The sequence below is a fragment of the Siphateles boraxobius genome, unplaced genomic scaffold (genome assembly GCF_051911475.1).
Source record: "Siphateles boraxobius isolate OS27281-9 unplaced genomic scaffold, OSU_SipBor_1 163, whole genome shotgun sequence".
NCBI classification, from domain to species: Eukaryota; Metazoa; Chordata; class Actinopteri; order Cypriniformes; family Leuciscidae; genus Siphateles; species Siphateles boraxobius.
In genome coordinates this window covers 110001-132028 of record NW_027508770.1, presented here as the reverse complement: position 1 = coordinate 132028, position 22028 = coordinate 110001, and the positions used below count along the sequence as shown (strand labels likewise).

The window sequence follows — 22028 nt, the reverse complement described above, 5'->3', positions numbered from 1 at the left end:
CAACACTCCTGCCGTATTTCAAGCTTTGGTGAATGACGTTCTAGGAGACATGCTAAACGTTTTTGTCTTCGTCTACCTTGATGACATTTTGATTTTCTCTCCGTCTTTACAGGTTCATTTGCAGCATATACCTCGAGGCCTCCAATGACTTTTAGAGAACAAATTGTTCGTCAAAGCCGAGAAATGCACGTTTCATGCTCAGTCTGTTACATTTCTCGGCTCCGTCATCTCGGCACAGGGCATCAGTATGGACCCGGCTAAAGTTCGCGCGGTCACCGATTGGCCCACACCCGACTCTCGTATTGCGCTCCAACGTTTTTTAGGATTCGCTAACTTCTACCGTAAGTTTATAAAGAACTTTAGCCAGGTGGCCGCCCCACTAACCACTTTAACTTCTGTCAAGTCTCGTTTTGTCTGGAGTAACGCGGCTCAGACCGGCTTTGATCATCTAAAGACATTGTTTGCGACCGCGCCAGTTCTCGTCACCCCTGACACTTCTAAGCCTTTCATTGTCGAGGTTGATGCCTCAGAGGTAGGAGTAGGAGCCATCCTCTTGCAGCAGTCTTCTGCCGACGAGAGGATCCATCCTTGCGCTTTCTTTTCGCATTGTCTCTCTCCGTCTGACCGTAACTATGATGTGGGGAATCGCAAACTTCTCGCCGTCCGTTTAGCCCTGGGAGAATGGCGTCACTGGCTAGAGGGGTCTTCCTTTCCATTCGTGATCTGGACAGACCACCGAAATCTTGAGTACATCCGTTCCGCAAAGAGACTCAACGCTCGTCAGGCTCGTTGGTCTCTATTCTTTGCTCGTTTCGATTTCTCCCTCTCCTACCGCCCTGGATCAAAGAATTTAAAGCCTGACACGCTGTCGAAATGAATATCAAGCCAGCTACTGTACGTCTCTTCCAAACACAGCATTCAAAGTGCTGAGAACACGAAACAATCAAACAGACACAACAGATAAACAACACGTTTGAATGAACTGTGTGTCACAATCGTCCAGATATGTACTTACAGCTCCTCCAGTTTTGCAAAAATATACATACAAACAAAAATATATGACAGTAAACTGAATAAATATCTTCACAATCCCTCAATGGCAGTTGGAGAGTCAGAAAGCACATAATGCTGATGTTTGACTGTTTCCCAACAGATGCCCAAGACGATAATCAGTATATCTCACATCTCTTGTTATCAGTTACAATACCAAAATAAACAGCTCCTTTAGTAGCGCTACGTGTTACACTCACAATACCACAGCAATTTGTCATACAAAAGCAACAAAAATATCCTTAAAATCTGTTTAATTTGACTAGATTCTACCAAATGACAGATGAATTTGATACTTGTATCAAATTTACTTGTACAGTTTGATTGGACAAAGACTTGACAGCAACAAGTAGAAATATGGGAAGCATGTGTCAAATGCAGTTTATTTGTCTATTCTAACCATCTACAACTGTATAATTGGTTGTATTTTTTTATTTGTATGTATATCATGGTTTTTCCTCTGTTGAGGCTCACGGTAAGACATTGGTTGTCTTACCTGTGGGAATGTGGTCGAACGCTGACGGCTTCAAAATCTCTACAGTCTGATCCATCTGAGAGTCTGAGACAAAACAACAGAAACAGAACATGATTTAATGGCAAAAACATTCTATATTCACCATCACTTTGAGGAAATAGCCTACATCTTTTGCAAGCAACACATAAATCATAAATGTTTCATATTTTCAGTATATCTTTATCCAGAGGAGTAAAAGTTTTCTACCTCTCTAACGTTCAGATATTTCAGCTTATACCTGAAAACACACAGTTGTTGGTGTTTATTGTTCATTAAACTGGTCATTGTTTATTAAACTGTTCTTCTGAAAAAGCGAGCCAATCATAGGTTTTCGTATGTTTTTAAAGTAGGAAGCATTTAAAGTCAGACGTTACAAGTGAAGACTTCTCGTAAAGTGGTCCAGTGATGGCAGCTGAGCGGGAGTGTGGTAAATAACAGTGTAAATGAGAAGTAAAGCAGCAGATGGTAATTACAGAGAACATCTAAAGGCTTTTCAAAGGGAGGGGGGGTGGAGGGAAGTCTTCAGTATGCAAGCAGACAAAGACTAACACTCTCCTTCAACACAACAGACTGAGCTGAGCGGTGTACAATCTCAGTTAAATATCTGGTAATTTTTACCTGCCATCCATGGCATGATATTTACCAGCTCATCATCCTTGATTCCTTTCTAACCCAAGAGCAGAAGCACTGATTCTGGCTTCATCCAGATAAGGAGAAAATAACAGACAATTCCACAGGGGAGCAAATCCTTCACAAACTTCTATTTTTGGCAAATTTCCAAAGACTAGACAACCCCTGAAAACTGCTTTCATGTTCATCTAATTAGGCCTCATCCCAGCTGCGCATCAGGGAATTGTGTTTACTGTATATACGAGCGTCTATCTTTAGAAGGACAGGTGTAGCTTCATCTCAGATCCGCTGCGTCACCATATCCATGAGGGATGAGCCCGAGTGTGTTTGCTTTTTGGCAAACAGTACGGTTCAGAACAACAGGGATGGTGATGAACTGTAATAGTAAGGTTCAATGTTCAATGTTAGTATTCACATGAAACAAGACATGTTAGTATTTACAAAGTAAAACGGCAGGGCCCAAAAAGCCGACTTCATCCACCTAGAAAACAGCCAGTCCGGTGATGAATCTTATCGACTGGTCTGAACAAGTCAAGGTAACCATGCAGGTAAATGAACATTTCAGAGTTATGACATGCATATGATTTTAGTGTAATTTTTTAAACAAACAGAATTTACAGTCAATCTGATGGTCAACGGAGGAAACTGAAACTGAGAGAATCAGAAGTGATAGACGACATACATCTTCAGTCCATCCAAACAATGAGCAGCTAAAGACGTAAAGTATAGATAGATCTGACCCTCCTGTGTCTGTAAGTACAGATAGATCTAACCCTTATGAAAGGTGCTGATGATTCTAGGGATCCACTGCGATACACAACTTCATATAAAAATCAATCTGAGGAGAGATGATATATGGGGAGCCAAAGCTACAATAATCTAAGGTTTAAAAAAAGGGTTAGCACATTATTCCACAATTTAGTATATTTTCCCTTTACATGGATCAAGAGTTTTATTCCAAAAGACCATACAGACAAAAACACTTGTGGACAAGTGATTTGCATGGGAAATGCAGTGTATGAGGAACACACACTGCCTAAAATTCATACGTGAAACTGATATGCTGTGGTTATTTAAACCAAGATGACTAAATGTTTTACTTTGCATGCCAATGTGTTGGACTACTACCTTGATAAGAGAGCTGTGGTTACGCATCACCCCATACAGCAACAGGTATGAAATCTGAGCTCAGTTTCATAGAGCAAAGTACCTTCAGAAAACCACAAGACAATAAAACTGCATGTCAGCCTTGTAGTCATGAAAATTACGGCACAACGGAGCCGAGTTTCCTAAGTGGCATGCAAAAAAGCCATTCCCAATGCAAACATTCAGCCAACTACTGAGCAGCCGCTTTTGTCCACAGCAACATCTTTTAGACCAAAGGCTTTGACTGAAACATTAAGTTGAGAGCTGATGTTTGCTGGCATGGAAAGAGTTGAAGGTGGCCTGATGCTGTGGTTATGGTGGATTAGTTTGTCCCCAAGTGAAGTGATACTGAAGTGACACACACACACACACACACACACACACACACACACACACACACACACACACACACACACACACACACACACACACACACACACACACACACACACACACACACACACACACACACACACCACCCCACACTGATATGTGTTTGAAACACAGGCAAGTCTTCATCTACGACACAGTGACCACGGGAAAAAGCCACCCAGAGAAACAGAGATCGGAAAAGCCTCCTCCAGATTAACAGTCAGACTGTGTTCTCTGTTAGAGTAAGTTTAGCTTAAGAGTTTTTCAGACTAGCTTACAGACTAGAGACAACAGGTCTAGATTTTAAAAAGCTAAAGAAACCTACGAGCTGAAGCTCTCTCTCTCTCTCTCTCTCTCTCTCTCTCCCTCTCATACCTAAAACACTGCAGTTCTAACCCAACATCCTTTGCCACTCTATTCAACAGTTAGACTGGCTGAGTTAAAAGTGAATAAAGGTAAACAAATGTTTAAAATCTCTTGAACTCAATCGCATACATTTGCAGGCTAGAATGAGAGAGTAAAACACAATGTCTCAGATAAGCTTGATTAAATTCTGGTAAAGGCTTCAGGTATGACAGAGCACTTCGGACAGCAGAAAGAAGTGGCCAACATCCATTCATTCATTCATCCACTGGAGCAGTTCCACATTTCTATAATTAAAGATGCCACAGAGTCGTTAGTTGCAGGCAAAACAAAATTCTCATGCCTTGTATGAACAGGACTTCTTGCTATGCTATTTTGTAGAGGCCAATTCATTTGGTAAAAGCTTTGCTATATTAATGAACGCTAATAAGAAGATATTGCTGTTGAAAAATGAATAAATTGATTATTTGATGTATGTTGGTTTGATTATACATGACAGACTTAAAAAGATGCTGGAAAAACCCATGGCAGTGACATTAATGGAGGTGATATATGACTAGATCCTATTCCTAACTGATCTGGGTCAGATCCTGATTTAGCATCTGTGCTGTTCACTTTCCTTCAGTTTCTGGTCTACTAATGAGACGGATGAGCATTTCCTCAACCACAGAACAGGAGAAAGTAACAATGTCCAGCGGGTCTAAAAATACCATCATAACTCTTCCTCTTAGAGCTGCAGGATTCTGGATTTTTTGTTTTGTTTCAAACAGCGAATATGAACAGACAACAAATAATTACAACAATATAATAGTCAAAATAATTGATGCAGCATCTCCTCATCTTTTATTTATTCATTACTAGGAAGGAAGTGTCAGTCCTGACAACAATCATTACATTTACAAGAAAATAAGCTGGAAAACTAGTAAAATAGTTTATGGTCAGGTGATGATCATGGCCATTCTGTAACACGCGAGCAGCCATTGAGCCATTGAGCCATTGAGTCATTGAGCCATTGAGAGGCATGAAAACACTAAAAAATGAAAGGACTTCTGAATGTGGTAATTAGGTAAAATTGGGAACATGCCGAATCATCACTTTAATTAGACGCAATATCATTAGGATCTTTACATCAGTGTCCGGAATGGACACAGACAAATGCCTGCGATGTCAAAGGTGGGACGGCAGTGACGGGTCCTGTGTGGACTGTGATCGGATGTTGGCAGAACATCCAGTATCTCTCTCACCCGCTGGCTTGCTGCGCTCTTTTGTGTGTCTGGGCCGATTGCAATTAAAATCAGCAAGCTTCCGTGCGTGATCTGAGATCCGGCGCTGGGAACAGATGTGAGATGGGCAGGAGTCAGATGGAGGGATTGGTGGATTTGCGGGCGTCTGGAGGGACAGAAACAATCGGCACATTTGTTTGTCCGGCGCACGTGCAGAATCCGTGATCTATAAATATCCCTGAGTTAAGCTACTGGAGTGAATGTTGGATAAATATAAAAAGATAAGAAAGAGGGATATAGATGGACAGGACTAATAAAACAGGACAATCAGAGTTAGGCCTGTCAGACTCCGTCTCACGACGCTGGGGAATCCTGATGCTAATTTTCAACTCCAACGTTTATTTATTTATATATCGCATTTAAAAACAAAAGCTCTAAATCCAGATCGGAATTTATCCAGAATATCATTCTCTGATAGAAAAAGGGTTATTTGAGAAAGAACAACCTTCTCTAAATTTTTTATAAAAAAAGATAATTGGGTATGTACTTTGGTAGCTCTGTAAAATCAAGGTCTGTTTTTTTTTTATTAAGTAAGAAACACTGCTTGTTTAAGACAGGGTGGAACAACACCATTAATTAAAGAACTATTCCCAATAGATAGCCCATCATTTTAAACACATCTTTTAAAAATCGAGGAGGAATGGGATCCAGTGGAGTAGATGTGTTTAACTATATATCCACTAGCACTGGAAGAGAGACCAGATCAAACCAATCAAATGTACCAGGACTTGGCCTGGGAACAATAACAGTAGAAGAGACAATATCTTATCTCATAAGTTCAATCTTCCTTATTAAAAAGGGTTTATTGTAGGGGTGGGTGATATCTCGATATTTAAAATATATATCGAGATATTTTTTAAACACGATATGGATTTTGACATATCGTATAGGCTATATTTATATATTGTTCATATTTAATTCTGATTTCGCCACTTTGCTTGTTTGCCTTCTCTGTGCTGTACTCGCCCCTGCCTCCTTGCTTTTGTTCCCCCTCCCCTTGCGTGCAGTGTTGCCAACTTAGCGCCTTTTTCGCTATTTTAGCGACTTTTCAGACCATTTTTTTCAAAAAAGCGACTAGTGACAAATCTAGCGACTTTTTAGACAAACCTCAGTAACCTCCAGATGTTGCCAGTACTGTTCTGCGAGCGCGAGCTCTTGCTTTCTCCCTGCCGTCACTCTCTCTAACTGCGTCTACCTTGTTCAGTGAATGGCTGAGACGAGCAGCAGCACATTCATGTGTTGAGCACATGAATAAAAAAATAAAATAGTCATTCACTATATCATAGTAGTGCAGCAGATTAATGGCATATCTCAAGAGAATCGTTCAAATTGGTATAGAAGCATGAAATTTGGCACAGATACTCTCCAAGGGTCATTTTTTGGCCGCTATTTCTGTCAAATGCTCATTATGTCAATCGTTCAAACAGTGATATCATGTAGGCATAACATTTTGTGAAAATACTATCTTCAGAATGTTTTTTTGGAAAACAGTGCTTGTCCCTCAAATTCAAGTTGGCAACCATTTTTCAAGATGGCCACCATTTTTCTTGAATCCTTACATATTTTTTTCAAATGGTGATGCTATCATGAAATTTGGTACAAATATTCTTCAAGGAACATTATCATGGAAAAAGGTGTGTGCCAATCAAAAATTCAAGATGGCGACCATTTTCAAGATGGCCATAGAATGTACATTTCCAGAAGAAAATGTGAGTGGGTGCTTGCAGTGGCAAAACTCGCCACTCGGTTGCTAGGGTGTGGTACATGATTGCATACGAGCCAACAAACATGTCTGTACGATGTTCTGGTGCCGAGATATGGCTTATTCATGTGTTCAGGTGGTTGCTAGGTGGTTGCTAGAGTGTTCTGAATCGTTGCTATGGTGTTGGTAGGTGGTTGCTAGGGTATTCTGTGTAGTTGTTATGGTGTTGGTAGGTGGTTAGTAGTTGTCACAGATGGTCACTATTGGAGTTCTTAGCATTTTCTTGGCATGATTGAGCACTTACTTAATCGCTATTAGCATGTAGCTGTTCACAGCTAGCATGTGTAGCATGTTGGAACTCCTGTTTGCTAGCATGAGTCAAAAGAGCCAACCCCCATCTCTATACGATGTTCTGATGTAGAGATATGCTGCCGTGCAAAGGCAAAAGACCGTAACTTCGTTTTTGGTTGAAAATGAGTTATTGATATTTTTGGCACATTTTTGGCCTGTGTACTTACAGCTGCCATCAGTCCCTGTAACTTCTGATGTCCTCAAAGCCTTGTCCTGCACTGATGCGGTCAGATAGTATGCTCTTAACCCGCTCCATCGACAAACGTGTGATATCGATCGCGAAGGATATATGCAGAGTTGACAGAAAAGTGTTACACATGCCTTAGCAGGTGAATACAACAAAGAACTAAAGCCCCGCCTCACCCAGTTCGGGTACCGGACCTGGTTGAAACAATCATGCATCTAGCTGGCAGAGTGCCAAAACTTCGCTGGCACTTTCAGTAGGGCTGTCGCGGTGAAGGAATTTCCCTTGCGGTAATTTTGAGTGGCTCAATAGAGCGATATGCAGTATTACCGCCATTTATTTATTTCTATTTATTTGTTGTTATATAAATACGTGTTATGATATGGTCAGCATTCACTAAAACAATGTAACCGACCTAAACAGCGTCTCTGCGCATCGAAAGACTGTCACTCAGCGTGCAGTTACATTGTTACGCCAACGGACTGTCGAGTGAGTCATTAAACCGTTCATTCAACGAAAACGTTCAAAAAGCTGATTCCTTAAATGATAGATGTAATGAAACAAGGTGTTAATTATTTTTTAACTTTGAGCTCCACTTTTAAAGGCTCAGCTGGCCAGCAATGCTTCACTTAATAGAGACCAATGGCATTGATTCAATGCGTGACTCGCTGCTTTCCCGCCCCACGGCTTCCTCGCGCTGTGTAATGCTGACCAGCGCTGACGCCATTCATGGTAAATACCACACGTTAAAAGGATGATACGACAAATATTTCGCTTTCCTTGGAAACGGCAAACTTTTCACGAATATACTTGACTTCAAAGAGACGCACGCAGGTATTCGCACGCGCTCAGTCGATCTCATTCACTGTCTGTTTAGGCTTAAGTCCAAATCCACAAAGCCTCTGTACAAATCACCATGATAAATGTGTATTTATACACCATGTATAAATGGTACACCGTGTATTTATACAAATGTGTATTTATACACCATGATTGTAGTATTATGTTTCATGTTGTATTTGTATATGTCCACTGGAAGCCTCAGTACCAAAACAAATTCCTTGTGTGTGCAAGCACACTTGGCAATAAAGCTCTTTCTGATTCTGATTTCTGAAACAGTCTTGTTATCATTATTAACTTATTTAACATTCAATACACATGGTACGAACTACGAAGGGTGGCCTTATGAAAAAAGAAAACGCGGTTTGCGGTTGCTGCGGTTGCTGCGGTTACTTGCATTCCTCTGCGGCTGGCCTGTCAGTAGCGCGGTACTACAATATTGCGGTTATCGAGACAGCCCTAGCCTTCAGCACCGCCCTGAACACGGTCGAGCCGACTCAAGAAATATATCACAGGGAGTGATAATAATGAAGCAACAAGGGTATATTGGTGCATACAACATAATGAAACAAGTGCTGGTGCATACAACATCAGACCAGCTCAGCTGTTACAAGCAGGTTATACAATCACAGCATCCGGAATAAATCCGCGGGACGAGCGAAGTGCACAAGCACAATAATAGGGCAGACAGGCAGCTGAAACCACTGCATACTGAAAAGACACAGAACACAGAAGGTTGTGCTATAAATGCATTAGTTGTCTAGGTAGTCCAGAACGCGCTCCCTACTGAGTCTCAAGGGGAAAGCACTGCATCGGCTACTTTTCGTGAACGGACGAGGAGCGTGACACCTTGAACACGAATCTCGGTAAGCGTCTGTGAAAGTATGCGTCTTTCAGATCCATCGCTATAATCCAGTTTCCAGGTCGAATGTGCGCGAGGATCTGTTTTATTGTGATCATTTTGAACGCGTGTTTAGCAAGTCTTATGCCACTCAGTACCACTTGAAGATAGCCTATACTCTTTACCGCTACGGAAGTATTTTGTCATGTCTAATGAATTAATAGGGCCACCAGAATGTAACCAACCCACAATAAGTAGATAGCTATAAGTAATTGTAAATCATTCAAAATAAATGCCATGATCACTAGATTGTATACAGGTGTTACTATAATGATTTTGTTAATGGTGATCAGCAACCAAATATTGATAATGTGGAAGTTACTGTCTTTTGCCTTGGCATGACTTCTCACTTTTTGCTGACAATACAAAGGCAGAGTACAGTAACTTTAAAATAGTGGTCAAAAGTCAAGTTTGAGCTCAAGATTTTTTTACGTAGATAATTTTTATTACTTAAACATCTAATTGCCAGATTTCCAGTGTCCTACCTATAATTAATTTGGCGGGACAACTAAAGATCTTTAAAGTCATTTTTCTTATTTTCCACACTCTAGCGAGTTAAGGTCTTTTGCCTTTGTAGGGCAGTATAGGTCTTGCAAAATGGTAGCTAGGGTACTCTCTTTGGTCGCTAGGGAGTGGCTTGGCAGCTGCCAATCATGAAACTCTAAAGGCTGCGTGTCACTATGAATGATATAAACCAACTCCCATGTCTCTGTGACATTAAGAATAGAAGATATCCCTCTTTGGATTTTGGTTGCTAAGGTGCTCAACAATGGTTGCTGGGGGGGGCTAGAAGTGTTCAGGTAATTCATGATTGAATGTTTGCTGCCCCGGGTAAAACGAGACCACGCTCATCTTTCTATGATACTTCTATCCAGAGATATCCCTTTGATCTCTTTCAATGGAAGTCAATGGAACTTGTTGCTAAGGTGCTGTAAATGGTTGCTAGGGCGTGGCTTAATAGCTTCACAATGATCCTGAGAGACTGATTGGTCGTCTGAGTAAAAGGAGCACGTCCCCTTGTCTCTATGACACTGTGATCCAGAGCTATATTCAATACAAAATCCCTATGCAATGTGTATGACTCCCCATTCCTGTCAGGGTTCTGTCACTTCTGTCTGGTCTTATCTTAAGCCTGGTTCACACGGGACGATTTTAAAATTGTCGGCAGATTTTCCAAACCTGAGAGACCCCACACACGGTGATAAAAAATCACGGGTCTAACAGTTTTGTTCGTACAGTGTGTGGTGCGCAGCCACACGGCAAAATCAACACATAACACTCGAACCTATTTGACTCCCGAGCATTCCCAGGTCACACGGAAAATCTCGCAAAATCCCTCGAGATCAAACGTGACTTCAGAGTAAACAATCATGGCGGACGAGGACGATACAGTGGCGATAGTTTGTAGTTTGTTTTTAACCGGAAAAAAAAGTTATCAAAAGAAAAGTAGATGGTCAAAGAAGTGGAGATAACGCGAGCATGGCTGCGTGCTCGTTTGTCCCCAGGGGACACCACACACGAGGAGAAATCGGGCCAAAAAAATCCAACATGTTGGATATCCCCGATTTGAGATCGGAGCGGTCCCGACGTCCTTTCGAGTAGACGAGAGCAGTCTTAACACACCACACACGGCAGGAATATCTGATCAGATTATTTTACGATAATCGGAGCATACTTAAGATTGTCGGAAGGGGTAAATCGGGGCTAAAATCGGCCTAATTATCCTGCAGTGTGAACCAGGCTTAAGTGGGTGACAGAGGTCTGACATTCCTGGTTTGTCATGTTCTTGTGTTCTAGTTCTGTTTATTGTGAGCACATGGCTTGTCATGTGTTTCCTTTGTGCCATGTGCTCTCCTGTCTATTGTCAGCCCCTTCCATCTCGTTACCTGTTAATTGTATTATCTCCCTCACCTGTCTTGCTTGTTACCTTCTTTCATTTGTTCCCTATTTAGTCTCCTTGTGTTTGCAGTCCTGTGTTGTTTCGTTATTATCTGTTTCCCTTGTGTTTCCTGTGTCTGCCTGATAGCTCTCTGGTTTTCCCCTACGGGGCAGTTTTGGTTTTCAGTTTTCATGTTGTTTTGTAGTCGTTTAATTAAACTTACCTTCCTGCACTTGAATCCTCGTCTTCCTTATTTTCCTCATCACGTGACAATTTCATGGGCCGTCCTACACCATAGTAAGTCAATGGGGCAACTTTGGGCAGCTCCTGCCCCCCAGGGGTGCAACTTTTACCCCATTGTGAGGTATGTTCCTACAGAGCCTGCCAGCCTCTTCAAATGTGGTAAACTGCACGTTTCTGCGAAATCCTCGCTCGGAGCTATGAATCGTCAAATTTTGTCGCAATGTTAAGTCTATGGGATTTTTTTCGGCCGCTTTTTCGCCCCTGGGACGAACATCGTACCCCCGATCACTTATAAAAGTCATAGCACACCATTTCCTAATAATCTTCACGATTTGATGCCTCATTCGTGGGTCTGTGGCAAAAGCTGCGGGAGGAGATGCGGGTTGGGGACAAAAGTTGAGGCTTTGCCTTTGGCAATGGCGGCCATCTTGAAAATTGGCCGCCACATTGAATTTATGAGTGGCCAACGCCTTTTCCCAAAATAGTGGCCCTTAGAGAGTATCTGTGCCAAATTTCATGCTTCTATACCAAAGTGAACGATTTTTTTACTAATCTGCTGCACTATAGCTACTTGTTCTATTGTCTGACAAAAATAATATAGGAAATGAGAACAGCTTTATTGGACATTCGGCGACGGCTATATTATATTATATTATATTATATTACATTATACAGAAGCACTTTGTTCCTATATGCACTGCCTACCTTGAGTTGATTTGTTTCATTTTTTAATGAAAAGAAGGCAATATGTATTATTTCTTCCTTTATTTTACAGTTAAATTATTATTTTTGTATGTCGCAGAAACACTTGTTCCTACATGAACTGCCTACCTCTTTGCACTTCAATAAAAAAAAAGACTGTGGTATTTGGCATATTTGTTTTTGCAGTAGTTTTTAGGGGGGTTATTTTTCCTGTAATGATAGAGATATATATCGTATATCGAGATATAGCAAAATATATGGAGATATATTTTTTGCTCCATATCGCCCAGCCCTAGTTTATTGTGCTAAATAAAACTTTTGGGCAGTGAGCAGTTCCACTTATTAAATCAGAAAAATATTTTGTTCTAGCAGCTTTCACGGCGTTCTAGTATTTACTGAGACTATCCTTTAACATTTCATAAGAAATCTGCAATTTGTCTCTTTTCCATCTGTGTCAGCTTTCCTTCTTCAGGCCTATGTGTCACTCTTATAACATGAGCTTCAGGCCCTTTCAATTCTGAGAGGAGCAACATCATTCATAACATCCAAACATACAGAATCAAAAACAGCAGTGAACTGTGTTAAAGAGTCCTGGAAACCTCAATGACAGAAGAAACTGGGCTTTTTTGGGCTTTTTTGTTTTTTTGATCTCTCCATTCTCTTTCTAAGTGTTGCTGGTCCAGTTCCAGTATTTCTTTCGCTTCTCTTCTACGCACCTTGTTGATGTGAAGACACACCAGAACAACTACACAACATTTTTGTGTTTGACCGCAACACACACTGGCTTTTATAACATTAAATGTCTGAAATAAAACTATAACCTACAGTACAATGTTCCTGTAGTGAAACTGTTTGAGATCACAACACTAACAACACTAACAGCACAGGTGGGAACAGCGGATGATGTGAGCCGTGTTTGATGGAAATCCCCATTACATCATTAAACGAATCCTGGATTACTTGCGCTCGGGCCAGAAGATGAAACTCATAAGCAAACATTGACGAAACTTTGACCGTTTTTGTTTCTTTTTATAGACAATTACTTTAAATCTCATCATCTACTCACACGCTGGAGAAAAACTAAATGTACTACAAGCAGAATAACGAAATATATTAGTCAGAATCATAAGAGACACACACCTGAATGACTTTGGGAAGTCATAATATTCTGAGCTGCTGACGATCTGTCAAACGTTTTCAAATCTTCAGATGTAGTTCCAGCAAAACAGTGATTTCTGCTCCTCGTCTCGACAAATCCAATCGGCCGCTGTTAGAAAACAGATCCATTAATAAAGATCTCACATAGGTCTTATTCACAGACAGGAGTCTCTACATAGACAACAAGCTAAACACAAACCGTCAGTGAGAGAGACGATCAAACACAACTTCACACACTTCTGCCATTGCTACGAACAGCGAACTTTAAACCCGTATGAGATTCTTTCTTGTGCTGAACACAAAGGAAGGTATTTTGAAGAATGTCGGTAACCAAACAGTTGATGCGTCAGGGTTCTGTCACTTCTGTCTGGTTTATATCTTGGTTTGGTGACAGAGCTCTGACACTCCTGGTTTGTCATGTGTTGTGTTGTGTTTAGTCTGGTCTGTTGTGAGCACATGGCTTGTCATGTATTTCCTTGTGCCATGTGCTCTACTGTCAACTGTCTAGCCTCGCCCATCTTGTTATCTCATCATTGATTAATTTTCCCCACCTGCCTGCCTCGTTACCCTCTTATGTTTGCTTCCCTATTTAGGCCCCGTTACACGAAGGGAAAACGCAGATATTTCCCTGTGGTTTGGCCTCTCGTTTACACGAAAATCCCGTTTTTATCACAGAAAACGATTATTTCTAAAAACTCCGGCCAAAGTGGGGATTTCTAAAAAACGCCGGTTATGTGTTGTCGTGTCAACTGGGAGAAACGGGGTTTTAGGTTCTCATACGTCACATTATGCGCCAGAAAATGCTTAACGTCATGTGATCGCCCTAAGTTTGCAGTTTGTTTGGCTACTGATCATGGATGCTGTTAAGGTGGTACTCATTTGTACTTTTGTGCAAACGCTTCTGGCCTGTTAGCATTTAAGTTACATGTCGACATATTTGGACTGGCAAGATTCCCAGTCGACATTGTCTTGGGTTTTACTTGCCTTGTAGTCTAACGCAACATTAAGGAGTAACTCAACTTCGTTGTCTGTCCAAACAAACGAACTTTGCGCCATATTTGTTGTTTTGAAAGGAAAAGGAAGTCGCTCGTGTTTGTTGTCGATTCTGATTGGCTTGCATGGCTTTATCCTTCTCCCTACACTGCCGCCCATAGGTTTGGGATAGTTATGATGGCACTCGACGGCGTATTTATGCGGGTTGATGTAAACGACAACTTTTTTGAAAACGATGTTGTGTGCACGATGTTATTATTGAAAATGGAGGGGGGGAAATATTCGTCTCTCTAAATACCCGGCTATGTGTAAACATGGCCTAAATCTCCCTGTGTTTGCAGTCCTGTGCTGGTTCGTTATCCATGTTCCTTGTGTTTCCTGATCCTGGCTGTTATCGTTCTCGTTTTCCCCCACGAGGGAGTTTTGTTTGTAGTTTTGTTTAGTGTTGTTTTCTTAATAAATTTACCCATTTGTTATGCACTTGAGTCCTCGCTACATTTCATCTACCCATTCCGTGACATGATGGACCTCATTGACTTGGGTCAAAGTAGTAAGGAAAAAAATACTATGTTAGTCAATGAGGTCCATCAATGATGACAGAATTTTCATTTTTAAGTGAACTATTCCTTTAGATTAGATTAGATTAGATTAGATTCAACTTTATTGTCATTACACAAGTACAGGTACAAGGCAACGAAATGCAGTTTGGGTCTAACCAGAAGTGCAATAGCAGCAAGTGCAGGATATACAATGGTTCCGTAAGTGCAGTACATGGATATGTACTGAATAAATATAGCTAGATATGTACTGAATATAATATACAGATGGCTATTACTATAAACAGAATTTTTACAGATATGTACAATGAACATAATATACAGATGATTATTACTATAAACAGAGTTTACAGGTGAATGTGTACTATGAATATATATACAGATGGCTATTACTATAAACAGAATGTGAGCTTAGTATACTAATGTGATATATATAGAATGTGATAATATACCGAATGTGAACATAATAAACAGATGGTTATTACTATAAACAGGATTTTCAGATAGATATATGTAATAGTAAGGCTAAATGAGCATTATAACAATGGATTTAAAGTAGTGCAAATTAAGTTGGACAGAAGCTATCCGAGTAAAAGTGCAATGGAAAGTAATTGCATATTACAGTTAAAGTACGGTATTGCAATGTATATGTAAACAATTGGTACTGTAAATAAACAGTTGGCAGTGCAAATTGATCTTCTAGTCAGGTGAGTAGTGCAAGATGCATATGTAAACAGTTGATAATAGTCAGCAGTGCAAATTAACATTATAGCATTGCAAATAACAAATAACCAATAACAAAATGCAGTTAGGTGTGAGGAGGGAGAGGAGAGCTTAATGTTTAATGTTGGGCTGAGGGTTCAGTGAACAACAGTAAGAGCTACAACTGAGATCATCAGGTTCTGTGTGTGACCCGGGTCTCTGAGATCATCAGGTTCTGTGTGTGACCCGGGTATCTGAGAACATCAGGTTCTGTGTGTGACCCGGGTCTCTGAGAACATCAGGTTCTGTGTGTGACCCGGGTCTCTGAGATCATCAGGTTCTGTGTGTGACCTGGGTCTCTGAGACCATCAGGTTCTGTGTGTGACCCGGGTCTCTGAGATCATCAGGTTCTGTGACCCGGGTCTCTGAGATCATCAGGTTCTGTGTGTGACCCGGGTCTCTGAGATCATCAGGTTCTGTGTGTGACCCGGGTCTCTGAGAACATCAGGTTCTGTGTGTGACCCGGGTCTCTGAGATCATCAGGTTCTGTGTGTGACCTGGGTCTCTGAGACCATCAGGTTCTGTGTGTGACCCGGGTCTCTGAGACCATCAGGTTCTGTGTGTGACCTGGGTCTCTGAGACCATCAGGTTCTGTGTGTGACCCGGGTCTCTGAGATCATCAGTGTGTGACCCGGGTCTCTGAGATCATCAGGTTCTGTGTGTGACCTGGGTCTCTGAGACCATCAGGTTCTGTGTGTGACCCGGGTCTCTGAGATCATCAGTGTGTGACCAGTTCTCTGAGATCATCAGGTTCTGTGTGTGACCTGGGTAATCGGGTTCTGTATGTGACCCGGGTCTCTGAGATCATCAGGTTCTGTGTGTGACCTGGGTCTCTGAGATCATCAGGTTCGGTGTGTGACCTGGGTCTCTGAGATCATCAGTGTGTGACCAGTTCTCTGAGATCATCAGGTTCTGTGTGTGACCCGGGTCTCTGAGATCATCAGGTTCTGTGTGTGACCTGGGTCTCTGAGATCATCAGGTTCTGTGACCCGGGTCTCTGAGATCATCAGGTTCTGTGTGTGACCTGGGTCTCTGAGATCATCAGGTTCTGTGTGTGACCCGGGTCTCTGAGATCATCAGGTTCTGTGTGTGACCCGGGTCTCTGAGATCATCAGGTTCTGTGTGTGACCTGGGTCTCTGAGATCATCAGGTTCTGTGACCCGGGTCTCTGAGATCATCAGATTCTGTGTGTGACCCGGGTCTCTGAGAACATCAGGTTCTGTGTGTGACCTGGGTCTCTGAGATCATCAGGTTCTGTGACCCGGGTCTCTGAGATCATCAGGTTCTGTGTGTGACCCGGGTCTCTGAGATCATCAGGTTCTGTGTGTGACCCGGGTCTCTGAGATCATCAGTGTGTGACCTGGGTCTCTGAGATCATCAGGTCTCTGTGTGTGACCCGGGTCTCTGAGATCATCAGATTCTGTGTGTGACCCGGGTCTCTGAAATCATCAGGTTCTGTGACCCGGGTCTCTGAGATCATCAGATTCTGTGTGTGACCCGGGTCTCTGAGATCATCTGGTTCTATGTGTGACCCGGGTCTCTGAGATCATCAGGTTCTGAGTGTGACCCAGGTCATCGGGTTTTGCATGTGACCCGGGTCTCTGAGATCATCAGGTTCTGTGTGTGACCTGGGTCTCTGAGATCATCAGGTTCTGTGACCCGGGTCTCTGAGATCATCAGATTCTGTGTGTGTCCCGGGTCTCTGAGATCATCAGATTCTGTGTGTGACCCGGGTCTCTGAGATCATCAGGTTCTGTGTGTGACCCGGGTCTCTGAGATCATCAGGTTCTGTGTGTGACCTGGGTCTCTGAGATCATCAGGTTCTGTGACCCGGGTCTCTGAGATCATCAGATTCTGTGTGTGACCCGGGTCTCTGAGATCATCAGGTTCTGTGTGTGACCCGGGTCTCTGAGATCATCAGGTTCTGTGTGTGACCCGGGTCTCTGTGATCATCAGATTCTGTGTGTGACCCGGGTCTCTGAGATCATCAGGTTCTGTGTGTGACCCGGGTCTCTGAGATCATCAGGTTCTGTGTGTGACCCGGGTCTCTGAGATCATCAGGTTCTGTGACCCGGGTCTCTGAGATCATCAGATTATGTGTGTGACCCGGGTCTCTGAGATCATCAGGTTCTGTGTGTGACCCGGGTCTCTGAGATCATCAGGTTCTGTGTGTGACCCGGGTCTCTGAGATCATCAGGTTCTGTGTGTGACCCGGGTCTCTGAGATCATCAGGTTCTGTGTGTGACCTGGGTCTCTGAGACCATCAGATTATGTGTGTGACCCGGGTCTCTGAGATCATCAGATTATGTGTGTGACCCGGGTCTCTGAGATCATCAGGTTCTGTGTGTGACCCGGGTCTCTGAGATCATCAGGTTCTGTGTGTGACCCGGGTCTCTGAGATCATCAGGTTCTGTGTGTGACCCGGGTCTCTGAGATCATCAGGTTCTGTGTGTGACCCGGGTCTCTGAGATCATCAGGTTCTGTGTGTGACCCGGGTCTCTGAGATCATCAGGTTCTGTGTGTGACCTGGGTCTCTGAGATCATCAGGTTCTGTGTGTGACCCGGGTCTCTGAGATCATCAGGTTCTGTGTGTGACCCGGGTCTCTGAGATCATCAGGTTCTGTGTGTGACCCGGGTCTCTGAGATCATCAGGTTCTGTGTGTGACCCGGGTCTCTGAGATCAGATTCAGATTCAGATTCATTCTTTATTATCCTCAGAGGAGGAAATTTGTTTTCACAGTCTGTACACAAAGTGCCATCAACATGAATTCTACACACAAACTACACATAGTGCACATATATATAGACAATATACACACATAACATAGGAGTGACATCATTACCTTGTCTGTGAGTTTAGTGCTCTTATAGCACACGGTACAAAACTATTCCCAAAGCGTGCTTTTTTGAAGAGCATCTGTCTATATCTACGGCCAGATGGCAGAAGGCTAAAGCTTGGGTTGAGAGGGTGGCTGGGATTTTGTACTATGGTGGTCGCCCTACGAGCAGTGGCAGTGTTAATGAGGGCTAACAGGTTGGGAGCGGGAAGACCTATTATTTTAGAGGAGGTGCTAGTGATTTTAACAACCTTATTCTTATTGGTAAGAGAGAGCATGGTGAAGTAGCAGGTAGCACAGTACAGGAGGATGGGTTCAATGATACTACGGTACAGGAGAAGCAGTAGATGTGGTTTGACTGAAAGAGTCCTGAGTTTACGAATAACATAAAGTCTTTGTTGACAGCGTTTGTGAATGTCCGTGATGTGATGATCAAAACTTAGTTTATTGTCCATAGTGATGCCAAGGTACCTGAAGTTGTCGACAATTTCTACTAGCTGGCTGTTTATGGAGATGGGGCAGTGGGTGGTAGAATGTTTACGACGTGTGTCCAGGATGATTTCCTTTGTTTTGGTGACGTTGAGGAGCAGGTGACTGTCTTTACACCATTGGGTGAAGTGGGCAATGGACTGGTGATATGCTGTAACTGACTCTGTGTCAGAGAGAAGGGCGAGTATAGCTGTGTCATCAGAGTATTTAAAGTATTTTGTAATGGGAGAAGGACTAAGGCAGTCATTGGTGTAAAGAGTGTAAAGAAAGGGGCAGAGGACGCAGCCTTGGGGGGCTCCGGTGTTGACAGTAATGGTGGTGGAAGTGGTGCTTCCCACCTTCACTACCTGTGGTCTGTCGCTCAGAAAATTATGAATCCAGCGAATGAGGAGAGGTTGTACATGGAGGTGTTGGAGTTTAGTTATCATGATGTGACGTTGAATTGTGTTAAAGGCAGAGCTGAAGTCTACAAAGAGAATCCTGGCATGATGGCCGGGGGAGTCCAGGTGTTGAAGTAGAGTGTGAAGGAGGCATGCTAAAGCGTCCTCTGTTCCTCTTTTAGCCTTGTAGGCAAACTGGTAGGCATCCAGCTGTGAGAAAACAGCCGGCAGGATGGTTTTCAGTACCAGTTTCTCAAGACATTTAGCGATTATGGAGGTGAGTGCTACTGGTCTGTAATGATTTAGTTCAGAGGGGCGGGGTTTCTTTGGGACAGGGATGATGGTGGCTGTTTTCCAGAGGGTGGGGACAGTTGCAGTTAGTAGTGATTCTTTGAACAGTGAGTGCAGAACAGGAGAGAGTTCTAGGGCACAGTTCTTGAGCAGCCTACCGGAGATCCCATCGGGCCCAGGGGACTTGCCAGTTTTGCACCTCCTGAGCTGCTGATGTACGTCTTCCACTGTGGGGAAAACAAAGTGTGGCTGCTCGGGGGAGGGTAAACCCCTGAGCAATCTTTCACACTCAGTGGTGAAGTTTATGTTATCAAACCTGGCATAGAAATTATTTAGGTCTCTGGCGAATGAGTTGGAGTCAGTTGGTGCAGGAGTGCTAGCTTTTGACGTGGTGCCAGTTAGTGTTTTAACTTTCTGGAATGCCTGTCTGATGTTCATGCTGCTGAAATCCTGTTCTAGTTTGTCCTTGTATACTAGTTTAGCCTTTTTTATTTCTTTTTTCACAGAGCGGTTAATATCTCTGAGTGAGAGCCAGTCTTTGCGTTGAAAAGCCTGTTGTTTCTCTTTGAGTTTGAGTTTTATCTGGTGGGTCATCCATGGTCTGGAGTTGGGATATTTTTTAACAGTTTTGACTGGGATGGTGGTTGTCATGCAGAACTTGATGTAATGAGTTATCGCCTCTGTTTTTATATCCAGGTCACCATCAAAAACACTCCAGTCAGTGCATGCAAGGGACCCCTGCAGTTATGCAGTTGCGTCTTCCGACCACTGTGTGATGCTGTAGGTGGCTGGTTTAACCCTCTTCAGCTTTTGTTTGTATTGCGGGAGCAGGAAGACAATATTGTGATCTGCGGCTCCTAACGGAGGTTGCACACGAGCAGTATAAGCGTTGTTTATGTTTCCATAACACAAATCCAGCACCTTTTCCCTCCTTGTGGGTATATCCACATATTGTTCAAATGATGGGAGGACAGAATCCAGCCTACAGCAATTAAAATCCCCCATAATAAGCACTGGAGCGTCAGGGTATTTGCCCAGCATAGCATTGACATTCTGGGCTGCCAGCTCAGCTGCCGTGTTGGTGTTCACGCCAGGCGGGATATACACACAGCCGATGACCACCGTGGGAAATTCCCGAGGGAGGTAGTAGGGCCGAAGCGAAATAGTCAGCATTTCAATGTCAGGTGTGCAGACCCTATCGTGGATCTTGATATTATTGCACCACCGGTTGTTAATGTAAATACAGACTCCTCCACCCCTCTCCTTACCGGAATCACTGGTCCGGTCCGCTCTGATGATGGTGAAATTGTCCAGGCTAACATCTTCATCTGGAACAAAGTCGTTCAGCCACGTCTCGGATAGCGCGATGATGCAAGCCTCCCGAAAGGATCTCTCCACTCGGCATCTGGCATGCAGGATGTCCATCTTATTCCGGAGAGATTGCACATTAGCCATCACAACTGAGGGAAGGGGGGGATTGAAAGGGCGCCTCCGTAACCTGGTGCGTACCCCTCCTCGCCTTCCTCGTTTCCTCGGCTTGTGCAGGATGTCAGCTGGAATTACATCCGATGGTTTTAGGCCAAGAGTGATGGAGCCACGGAGAGCGAGAAGATCTTGACGGGAGTAGGTGAGTTTGTTGCCGCTAAACCCATCCGGGTGTAACGCTGCACTTCTGAGATCGCAAGTGATCAATAGAAGGATCACCATGATCCACAGCACTTTTTGAGAGTAGGTCATGTTAGCCATGATGGTGAATAGACTCACAGAAGACGTAGACAAAAATAAACTAGACTTGACAAACAACTGGACTTAACAAACGCGCACCGGTGACTCGACGTGGAGTGTACAGACTGTGTTGTCGCAGCAGAGCATGCGCCAGACCCCAGTTCCCAGTTCACAGATCATCAGATTCTGTGTGTGACCCGAGTCTCTGAGATCATCAGGTTCTGTGTGTGACCCGGGTCTCTGAGATCATCAGATTCTGTGTGTGACCCGGGTCTCTGAGATCATCAGGTTCTGTGTGTGACCCGGGTCATCGGGTTCTGTGTGTGACCCGGGTCTCTGAGATCATCGGGTTCTGTGTGTGACCCGGGTCTCTGAGATCATCAGGTTCTGTGACCCGGGTCTCTGAGATCATCAGGTTCTGTGTGTGACCTGGGTCTCTGAGATCATCAGGTTCTGTGTGTGACCCGGGTCCCTGAGATCATCAGGTTCTGTGTGTGACCCGGGTCTCTGAGATCATCGGGTTCTGTGTGTGACCCGGGTCTCTGAGATCATCGGGTTCTGTGTGTGACCCGGGTCTCTGAGATCATCAGATTCTGTGTGTGACCCGGGTCATCGGGTTCTGTGTGTGACCCGGGTCTCTGAGATCATCGGGTTCTGTGTGTGACCCGGGTCTCTG

The 22028-nt window shown here is 43.4% G+C and overlaps 1 protein-coding gene across 3 annotated transcripts in view; it reads right to left on the bottom strand.

Annotated features, from left to right (window-relative positions):
* Positions 1 to 22028, bottom strand: part of LOC143740043 (histone deacetylase 4-like) — a 67452-nt gene that overhangs the window by 41772 nt on the left and 3652 nt on the right. For 2 of the 3 annotated variants that reach the window (XR_013204715.1, XM_077232094.1), the window contains exons 2-3: positions 13301 to 13427; positions 1547 to 1609 (exon numbers count right to left, since the gene is read on the bottom strand). Coding sequence is in view for 2 of the 3 variants with exons in the window: in XM_077232094.1 (XP_077088209.1) it covers positions 1547 to 1609; positions 13301 to 13322 (85 nt within the window). In the remaining variant the exon portion in view is untranslated. The remainder of the gene's footprint in view (positions 1 to 1546; positions 1610 to 13300; positions 13428 to 22028) is intronic. The other variant, XM_077232093.1, reaches the window with a different exon arrangement.